Here is an 11,059-nt window from a genome sequence, read left to right on the forward strand (position 1 = left end):
CATTTATGGGCTGCAGCCTACTTTCAGCAGTATGCCTTTCCTTTCAGCAAGCAGCCTGCTTATCAGTACGCAATTTTTTTTATTTTTGCCACACCCATTTAAAGGAAAAACTACGTCAAAACTCTGCCAGAAATAAACTATATCATTATGACATTGGGACCATTTTCCTAATATTTAGAAGTTCAGTATCTACAGCTAGATGGCAACCACTACATAAATTTTACAGGCCTCCTCACTGCTCTATCTGAAAAGCCATTTTAGCATTTTTTCTGTGCAAGTTAGAACTTGATACACAGATCCTCCTCCTGTAAATAAGATTAAACTCATACTATACTCCAGACAGAACAAAAATAACAACAAAATCCAGCTTTTTAACTTGCTAGTTCATAAGCTAGAATGCAGCAAGTTTAACACACACAGAAGTATCTTTGTTAAATCTCTCTACTGAAGTAGTCATTACTTATTTTCAGGCTAAACAAAATTAAAGCAAGGCAGAAAAACACTGCTTCAAAAAGGATGGCTCCAAAACACAACATGGGTTCAAGAGCAGGCCACAAGTTTATTTACCACAGATAACTCTCCAGACGTAATCACTGCCTGCAAGGAACTCCAAGTAGGAACCTACACTTAGAGAATATCACACCATTCCTTTAGCTTTGGTAGGGACCATTCTGAAAGGAAGGCAAACACACCAGCCTACTACAATCCCAGATTTCTGTCCTCTCCCCAAGGCTAGACAACCACAAGCTTCAAGCTGTGCTCTCCTCTTGAATACTGGCCCTTGATCGCATCAATCATACTGGACCTGAAGCTACAAGAAGCACACAATGAAAAACCAGAAATACAAGTCCAAAATGAGCTACAAAGGAAGCAAGAAACCTACCCTGCCAGAACCAACCTGCCTGTTTCAGGAAACTCCTTTTTCAATTACTTTGCAGCTCATTCATAGCATGGCAAAGGATCTCATTACATAAAAGGCAAGGGGAAGGGGGAGGGGAGGAAGAGAAACACCCTGAAAAAAAAAAATTCAGATTCTTCTTGCCAACTAGGCTGGAATAAAGCTGTGCAGGAATGTAAAAATGTTCTTACTATGACCGGTTGCCAGATGACACCTTCCTAGGTGAGAGATCAACAGCAAGATCATCTTGCTCCCCTCATAACTCTCTATATGTTTTTAATTGATTTACATCAGTAGAAATTCAGTCTTCTTCATTCAGTGTTTTACATTTAGGCATTTTACACCACTCATGGTCATTTCAAGCTGTACAGTGTTTGTATTATTCTGCATTCAGCTCCCAACACTGAAGCCTGCACTGAAATACAACTTGACATCTAGCAAAGCACAGACACCCTCTGATTCACCTTAGTCAACATTACTCAAATATTCAGAACATAACAGTACCCAGTTGAAAGCAAAGCCTGCAAAAAAATGGGGAACAGGGGGGAAATGGAAAAACCCCCACATTCTTCAGGACTGAATAGATGGTTCTTGACTTCTGGTTCATTAAAACAGTGAAGCCACTCTGTGTTCTTAGGCTACCCCTTCCACAGCTCAAGTGTGAAACCTGCTCTCATTCCTTGTTCTCTTTCATCAATGCATATAGAATTCATGCAGATACAAGACAAATCATGCTACAAAGCTTTTCCAGATATGCTGCCTCAATCAAGACCATTCAAATACAGATTTTGGCAAGACAAACTTGGCTTCACACTTCTAAGAGTCAACTACACAGTTCTTCAAAGCTTTCTTCATAAAGATCTAAGCTGAAGCCATACTCTTTCCCAATCTATGGACCTGATCAATATAGCCTATCTCTGCAAAATCACATGCACAAAGCAGGAGAAAGAATGAGACCAGTAAGCTACTGTTACCTTGTCAGTCCCTTTATTAATAGTTTCTCTGACTGAGTTCTTTTTGCCAGGTTTATTTGGCTAGCAATCCCTCTGGCAGAATGGATTTCAGTGAATATCACTAGATGGGCATCCTTCCCATGAGATTTAAGTCTCTCCTTCAGAGTTAAGGAGTGCGCTCAGTGATCCTCATCTAATCAGCAAAACAGAGTCATTCTAGAAGAACTGCTAGAAGTTTAAATTTAAAGAACAAATGACAGTTCTTTAAATAGAGTAAAAACTGGTGAGGCGTTATCAGGAAGGAATTTGATTTTCAATTATTGCTAGTTAGAACAAAATAGCAGCATTTGGAACAGTGGTTCCTGACATGATAGATACCAACTCTTTATTTCTACAGAGACAGTGTACATGTAGCCACTAATTAACAGCATGCCAGAAAATTACTTGGTACACTAGAATTTCAAAACCAACTTTGTACTGTTCGTCCCCACCCCCCCAAAACCCATCCCTGAACTCTTCAAGTGTCTGTCAATTATTAAACTCAGTCCCTAAGAATAAATGAAAGACAAAAACAATAGTTTCTTACCACTTTTCAGAGTTGGTGACTCTTTCTTAAATCTGAAGGTAATCAAAGAGCAAATGAGTAGTATTTTTACTAACAGGTTTAAAATTCATCCTTTCACTTTTGGAGATGACTGAAAGCAATGAAAACTGAGGATAATATGTTTGCCTATCTTTACTAAGATGTTTCATAGGTCTCATATGACAAATATTGCTGTAGAGGCACATTCAGTGTATATACTCTTCATAATATGCCACAAAGTTATGTATATAAAGAAACAATCCTCCCCTCAAAATAATAATCTAAAGATTTTGTTTTTTTTTTAAATGACAACTTGCAATACTTTACTGAGCTACTATTTGCTATATATTCTCATTTTTGAGGAAAAGAAGAAGAGAAAAAGAAAACTTTCATCAGGACTTGTAAAACATGACAATAAGACACTGGTGTTCAAAAACAGGCAGTGTGAATATTTTCAATGTTAAATTCAATAGAAAAAAACCCACTACAGAATAAAGTAACAATTACATATTTTTAACTTAAAAGTATTTTTTCAGACATAATGTTTTTACCTTTTGGGGGAAATTATCCTCTGCCCAAAACTGAGACTAGATGATGGTACAGAACAGCAGAGAGATTAAGGTGAGATGAGTTGATGAGTTGAGTTTGTTTTATGTGCTCTCTGCAGCTTCAGCAGATTTCCCTCTGAATTCCAGGTCAGTGCACTTAATGTGCGTATAAAACTAAAACCTGCACAAAAAAATACTAGTAAAAGACTACCATGGATTTTTTCTTCTAAGCCCAATAAAAGCATCTGCTGAATTCCAGCTGATTATATACATACACAGCTCCCACATATCACTTTCCAGAGCTCGCTCTATCCTCCTCCTTTGATAACAGTAAGACAGTACAAGTATGACTGAGCCCTACTTTTCTTTGTCATCAGAATAACTTATCACAATGCACAAGATGGAAGAACCAAGTTCAGCTAATAAAGCCTGAGCTGAGTTAGCAGGCTACTATTAACTATGATACAGCTTGTACATCAAGCATAACTAGGAAAGGAACAAGCGCAGTGTTGAATTCCACAAATATTTTGATGCATATCTGCTTCAAGTAGCAAAGAGGCATTTTCTCCACAGGTCTTAAAACACTATCTTCCTGCGGTCTGCCTGCACTGTGGCTCAAAGTACAAATCAAGGAACTGATATCAGACAAGGTATTCATCACCAAAACACTGGACTCCATCCTAACTTAATCATAAGAAATCCCTGTTTTCTAGGCACTGTGGAAGTCTCCTGGTGTCCTGCAAGCGCCAGACTTTCCAGTTTCCTTTAAGGAAGTCTTGTCTCTAATAAGAGTTTAAAGCCTTTTCAAACTCACTGTGGAACCATCAGGATGCAGCTCAGTTCCTAGAAGAGGAATGAGTTACCAGATCCTTGAATAGATCTTTTTTCAAAGGTTTAAGTTCCTCCAATGTCCACCCTCTAAACATTTAAGCATTCGACAGAGAACTGCTTGCTCTTAACAGAGGTCCTATTCTTGTAGCCACAATGCATAAGGTTTACTATAAATCTTACAGACTTCAGACTAGCTTTAGGCACCACACAAAGAACTTATTTCTAATAAGTTAATTTAAGAGAAAATTTAAGAGAAAATGTATTTTTTCTTGGTCTATGAAAAAGACCACTTCCAAAATTAAAGGCTACCTTTCCTTTAATCTTTCTGTACCCATCCAATAACTAGACTCTTAACTGATCTGCCTCTGAGCATCCTGCAGGGAGAGACTCTCCAGCTGTCACACTTCGGTTGTTCAGCAAACAGCACCCTACAGCCAGTCTGTTCAGTGGCAGCGCAGAGAGCAAAGCTCACCTTTACATCCAAGTTTGCATTTAAGCAAGCAATCCTTCAATTGTGAATCAGAGTACACCGGCTGACAGGTCACATGCTTCTCACTGCTCTGTTTTTAGAGGAAGTTAGGTTCTTTATTGCAAGATAGTCTGAATGCCAGTAAAAACAGATGGAGATCAGGTCTAAACAACCTTTCTGGCTGCACTCAAGACTACTGCCATACAGGATCAGGAGATATCAACAAAGCCATGAGAAAGGAAACAAGAAGTGTTTAGATGAGTAGGATAGCAGAGATAAAGAGAAATAAAGCCCCAAAGACATGCATGCTGACAAGAAACGCAAATGACAAGAATCAACATTTCCATCAGTTAATGAATATTTCAGAGACTTAAGATTTTGCACAACAAATTAGAACAGTAAAAGTTTATACATAAAAACTCTACCAGCTAAAAAAGGCATTTTTTACTTGAGTGATGCTCCATTACTGAAGTTTACAGACTAGTTTGGAAATTTAGGATGCTGACAGACAGAAAAATTTCCTCACTGTCCACCTTCGGTTAATTGTTACTCACTTTTAAGTTAACGGTTTCCAGCCTCTTATTTGTAAAGAGGTTTTGGAGTACTGTATGAGATACTGCCAGTAACACAAGCTCATCCGAGATGCATCAATCTGAAATGACTGACATACTTTAAACTTTCTGATCACTTAAAAAAAACATAACTCTTTAAACTATGCATCCTGCCTGCTAGGCAAGAGAAAAGCAGTAGTGTAGGACCACTAATAAGGGGTCCAATACCTTCACCCCAGCTCTGTTTTCAGTACAGGCCCTGGGTTGGTAAAAGATTAGGCTCTACCATCTCTCTTGCAAGCCATATTCAGAAATGCTCTCTATGAGTTCAACTGGATTCCTTGAAGATACTGCCAGTGGACAGGTTTCTCACTGCGAGATCTCAAAGCATTCCAGATTAAGAACTAGTTTGAGTATTTCTATCCTATTAGAAAAAGGAACAAATTGTAAATTACTGAATAAAAACTCCAACGTGACATTCAAACTCATTGCAAACTGTGCTTCACGTAACCAGGACACCTTATTTATGCTCACACAGCTACATCAACCTTTCATTTTTCCTTCTAGTCTTAGATTCTGTATAAAGTGCCATAATTTGATGTATCAACTTCAGAGCACTCATTTTACACATTCACTGAGTACTTTGATTTTATTGAATGGGCTTAGAAGTTTGGCAGCTGGATGAGTTAACATCATACAATTGGATCAAGTGGAGCCTTTCCAAAGGAGTGAGGAAAATTAATGTGTGTAGGAAGTTGTTTGCATTGTTGGGCATAAAATTTGGTTTTGTCAGGGACACAAGACAGGTTAAACAGAACACTACTACATAAATAAATGGTTCTGTAACTACTAATAAGGACAACAGGTAACACTACCTCTGGGTCTTCCATTGCTGCCAGAGTACTGAAAGTTCACTAAAATAACTCTTTGTGACTTTCTTTCATTTTCCACGTTTGGATTTTTTTAAAGGGAACCTGACTCTTCATAAGACAAAAGATCTTAAAACAGTCAAAAAAGCTTCTGTTATACTTTGGTGATAAACTGTCAAGTCTTCTTTCTGGAGTATGGGAATTACATAATACATTCTTTCTGGATTTTTGTTGATACTTTTTTGTATCATGAAATGGGAGGGAAAGTATAAGATTACAATAGACGTGAAAACTTCAAACCTGTAACGCATTCTCTGGCAAATTCAGTTCCCAACTATTAAATTCAACAAAATGCTTCCAGCAACACAGACCACAAAACAAGGGGTTTGACATTACAGGCATTTTCCCACAGTGACAGTTTTAACGTAACTATTAGATCTTCTTCCATCACAAAAGAACCTGTTTATTCCTTCTTCAGTTGATTACCATGCATTTACTTTAACACAGCAGAAGCAGGGATGCTTTTATCATCACCTGGATGATCCTTATGGAATAGTTCAGAAAGGTTAAAAAAAACAAAAACAAAAGAAGCAACCCTTATACCTCTGACTACCACACTCTTAATTTTTTAAATTAAAAAACCCTGTATTATGACTCTTCTAAAAGAAGAGTGAGCAATAATTTTGCACCAAATTCTATTTCTTTGTATTCTAAGACTTTCAGGATTTGTGTAATAGTCTTCATCAAAAAAAAAAAAAAAAGGTCACCAAGGGAAAAATATATTTTAATTCTATGCAGCTGTACATATCAGTTAAAAAAATGCTTTAAACCTACAGATATATATTAAGGGGTCTGGGTTAAACTAACAACAATACTAGTGGAACTAAGTATGCTATTACATAAAGTGTATTGCTTTAACAATGGAAAACAGGACCTTAAATAGTTTCAAGGTCCTTTTGTGATGACAGGGCAGCTACTGAAAAATATAACACCAAGCAGATATAAAAATAAGAAATTGACAAACTTGGATTTTCAAATAGAAGTCTCCCAAATACAAACATACTAAAAAAAGACAGAAGTAGCTCAGGCTAAAGCCTCTCAATCTTTTATCACAACATTTCATTAGGATGTACCAATACAACAATAACCCTGACATATTAACGGAACAAGGAGGCTGAGTAAATGCGGTTTGTGTCCTTCTCACACCAACAAAAAGTCAGTGGATGACAATTTAACTAATTTCAGAAAGCCTGCAAATTATTAGAAATCAGAAAGGTAAACCAAACCTTGGTATTGTAACTGGCCTAAACTGATATATAAATACTCTTTCTACATAAAATCTACATTTCTAAAAGCGATGAAGATACCTGACCAGGAGAAATTTTAACTCTCTGTTCTCAAACCTCCTGAACTCTTTACTGTACATCTCACATACATAGAGATGTATCATAAAGGCTTCTATGTTATTTGAACTGAAAAAGCCTTCAATATTATACAGGCATGACTATCCTGGAAGTTAAGAGAAAGCTCAAAACACTGACTTGGGCTGCCAGTGTCTGACAAGCAAAAATCAACACTGAAATGAGTTTGGTCTTCAGCTCCTTTACATTTGGTAAAGATCTCTGACCAAACTTGTATTAGACTGCCCAGCAGAGTAAGAACGGAGAGTCAGAGGTATTCTACCTTTCCTATGAAAATCAATAACATACGAGCTTGCTGTTTTCTAAGCAAATACTACACACGCAAAGGACACCAGGTCTCATTCCCAGCCGAGGTGTAAATTTCTGAGCGATGACGGCTCCCACAGCGAGCTGGCCGCTGTGCTGTCACCACCGGACCTCGCGTTTGCCACCTTTCCATTAACTGCAAGGTCCTCGGAGAAGCTGCGCTACAGGCCCAGTGCCAAGCGCATATTGGTGGGGAAGTCCTGCAGGAGGTACGCTTGCCAGCGAACCTGATATGTCATTTACAACACACCCACACACCCTACGATTAACTTCATTTCGCCTTTAATCAGTTTTAGAAGCTCTTACGTGCTCCTGGATGCAGCGCAGCCAACCCTGAACAAAGGGGGAAGGGAGGGAGGGGAAACCCTTCGACTCCGAGGGGCTGGCTGCAGGTACGCGCCCCCCCCCCCCCCACGGGGCACGCTGAGGGAACCGGACCCCTCCAGGGCCTCCCGTTACCTCAGAGCACTTCTCTCCCTCCCTCCCTCGGCAAGAGCTCCGGCCCGCACTCCTCCCGAGGCCGAGTGAGGCCTTTCCGCGGCCCCTCTGCGGCCAGGCCGCGCCGCCCGCCCCGCTTCGCTCACCCACGGCCCCCCGGACCCTGCTCCCCAGCAGCGGCCTCCGCCCGGTGCGGCCGCAAGCGCCGCTTCCGGAGCAGGGGCCGAGCCCGGGCCCATCGCCTCCATTTTGGGGCCGGCGCGGCGCGGAGCTCACCTGCATGCCGGGCACTTGCACCGCCACGGGCGAGTGGGCCATGGCGGGCTGCGGCGGCCGGGCGCCGCCCGCTGCTCCCCTCTCTCGGCCTCCCTGCTCCTGGGCGGCGGCGGGGCCTGGAAGGACAAAGCGGCGGGGAGGTGGCTTTAGCGCGGGCCGCGCTCCCTCCTTCCCTCCCCGCGGCCCGCCCTGTCCTGCAGCCCCCGCCCGCCGCCGGCTCACCTCGCGGCCGCGGGGCTGGGGCCGAGCTGCGCGACGCAGGCGGGAAGGGGGTCCCTAGCGCCGCTCTCCCATGCCCGCCGGGCTCCTAGCAGCGGCCCTGCCGGCTGGCGCCGCTCGCCCTGCCCATGCCCCCCTCCCCGCTCCCGGCGCGGGGGCGGCTGCTCGGGGCCCCCCGGAGAGGCACGCGGGGTGGCGGCTCTCGGCACGGCCGGGGCTGGGTTCAGAGCGCCATGTCGGGCTCCGGCAGGAGACGGCGGCTGCTGTGCGGCGACGGCTTCTTCCGTCTCAGCTCCGGCCTCACGGGGCGGAGCCGCCGCCACCGCCGCCGCACGGGCCCTGGCGTCAGCTGCCCCCGCCTCCTCGGCCGCCTCGGGCCGCCCGCGCCGGGCGGGCAAGGACCGGGGGTCGGAGGGAGGGGCGGCGGCGGCGGCCCCTCAGCGCCGGCGACCCCGCAGCCCCGGGACGGGGTCGGGGCCGCTCGCAACGTTGCGCGGCGCCCTGGGCCTGTCGGACACTGCCGCACCGGTCAGGGCCCTTGAACGCGGTGTGACACCGGTCTGGACCCCGCGGGTACACTGACACAGGGTCCGGTCCCCCCAGGCAGGCCGTGACAGGGCCTGTCCTCCCACACGCACTGTCAGAGCGCCCGTACCCCCAGACGCACGGCCTCAGCTCCTTGTGCCCCAAACACGCAGTCACCACTGCACACCGAGCTCCTGTGCCCCAGACACACAGGTGCAAATAACCAAGTGGGTATTTTATGGGGTTTATTTGGCTTTGTGACATAAAGAGGTGGTGTCTTCTCGTCTCGGGGGCGCTCCTGGCAGCCAGCCTCTGCGGAGATAGCGTGGGCGAGCCTGGTGCAGCTGTGGGGGTTCTGCTCCCAGTCTGGGGTGGATGGTGTGCTTGCCTCCCCAGGAGGATTGCTTACCCAGGCTGGCTCCCCACCACCCTGCCCCAGCTGCCACGGGACCCTCCCAACGCACGCTTCTGTCCCACATCGCCGCCTTCTTCCCCAGTGAAGGGCTGCCCCTCACGTTCTGCAAGGAGAGAATGTTCTCCCCTCACGTTCTGCAGGGCCTGGGGAAGACAAAATAACAGTGTTTTCGGGTGACATTTTTCCCATTCATACATGAGTCACCTATTCGGGTGTGTGATTCACATTCCTATACATCAAAGTTTTGCCAGTTACTTAAGCAAAGCTGGAAATGAGATCTTTTATGACACTGGTCTTCCCCTCACACCTCTGGGCAAGAATGTAGAAATCACATGGGCCTGTCACAAATATCCTTGTAAGTATGCAAGGACTTCCCTCAAATTCACAGGTTGATAGGTCTAAAAGCCAAGAAAACATAAGGTAAGCTGGAGATGTTGGATTGTTGGCCATATCAGAGGGTGAGTCCTGTTCAGAGGGTGGGTTCCTTAGGAAAGGATGTGATGGAAGTCGGTCTCCCTCCTTTATGACTTGGAGAAATATTGCAATATTGGCAAGGAACACAAAACACCTCTGTTTAAGGTAAGGTTGTGTTAAAACAGGCTAAAGCCAAGAATTTAAAAGTCAGGCAGTCTTTCCATCCTTAACTCACTGTGGTTTGAACCAAAAAACAAACAGCGATGTTAGTTAAGGACAGGCTCGTGGCTCATGCTGGAATATTTTTTTTCCCAACTTTTTCCAACTCCAGTTTGTTAAGACTTTACTGTTATTAAAATATTTACTTTCTTCTGCACCTTTTAAAAAATAACATGACTTTAAAAGGCTTCTATGTGATAGTTACACATCTAAGTTACGTATGAGCCTGTAAGGGGTTCAGTGTAATGTGTGGAATATTTAAGGTAAGTATTTTCTGAAAGTTTATACTGTATACTTAAATCAAAAAATGTTTTTGATTAATAAACCGTTGGGAAGAAAGGGGGATTTCTACTGCTGAAAAGCTTTCTTAATTATGTACAGTGATCCGTAAATAAATGAATGAGCATCTACGCATGGAACTTCTGAATCCTGCCCTGTGCATTCTGCTCAAACATACTTAAATCACTTCTCCTTTTACCTTTTAATGACCCTTAGAACATGACCCCTGAAAAAATCCTGACAAATGAAACATGAGGATTTTTGTGTCACGCTGCTAATACATCACCATCCCTCTGTTCCTTTTCTAGCTCTCAGGCTCTGCTTTTCTTTTCCTATCCATCTGTTACCTTGATTTTTCTCCCCAGAATCCCACTAACAGGTTACCTCAGCCTTGCTGGATTTTATACTCTCCATCATATATTTCCTCTTCAAGGCACCTGTTTACTTTGTATCAGAGAGAGTACCAATTGCCAATCCATGCTTCCTGTTTTGGGGCCATATACTGAGACTTTTGGTCTTTTATGCATTTCTGGCTTGCATACAACTTAATATAACATGAAAGGGACTGTAACAAATTTATTTAATAGACTAAGAGCAGGACAATTGCTATGCATGTGATAAGGTATTCTCCCCAGTAATTATATCTATGGTTATCTCCCACTCATGGCAGATTGGCCAAGAGAACTGCAGTGACGACAAAACAAAGTGAAATGTTCAGCGAAAAAGCAACACTTGTTTGTGCCATACTTGCTCAGAAAGCCCTGGGATGATATGGTGAGTGAAGCCAAGGAGGAAAATCTGTCAGGGAATCTTAAGTAATCAGCCAACCGGTCACGTAATGACTT

General features: G+C 43.6%; 1 protein-coding gene across 1 annotated transcript in view; it reads right to left on the reverse strand.

Moving 5' to 3' along the window:
* Nucleotides 1-8,679, reverse strand: part of STK26 (serine/threonine kinase 26) — a 32,270-nt gene extending 23,591 nt beyond the window's left edge. The window contains exons 1-2 of the mRNA XM_054839195.1: nt 8,366-8,679; nt 8,144-8,259 (exon numbers count right to left, since the gene is read on the reverse strand). Coding sequence (XP_054695170.1) covers nt 8,144-8,185 — 42 coding nt within the window. The 5' untranslated portion in view covers nt 8,186-8,259; nt 8,366-8,679. The remainder of the gene's footprint in view (nt 1-8,143; nt 8,260-8,365) is intronic.
* Nucleotides 8,680-11,059: the final 2,380 nt, after the last annotated feature.

Source organism: Grus americana, chromosome 12 (assembly GCF_028858705.1).
Source record: "Grus americana isolate bGruAme1 chromosome 12, bGruAme1.mat, whole genome shotgun sequence".
Taxonomy (NCBI): Eukaryota; Metazoa; Chordata; class Aves; order Gruiformes; family Gruidae; genus Grus; species Grus americana.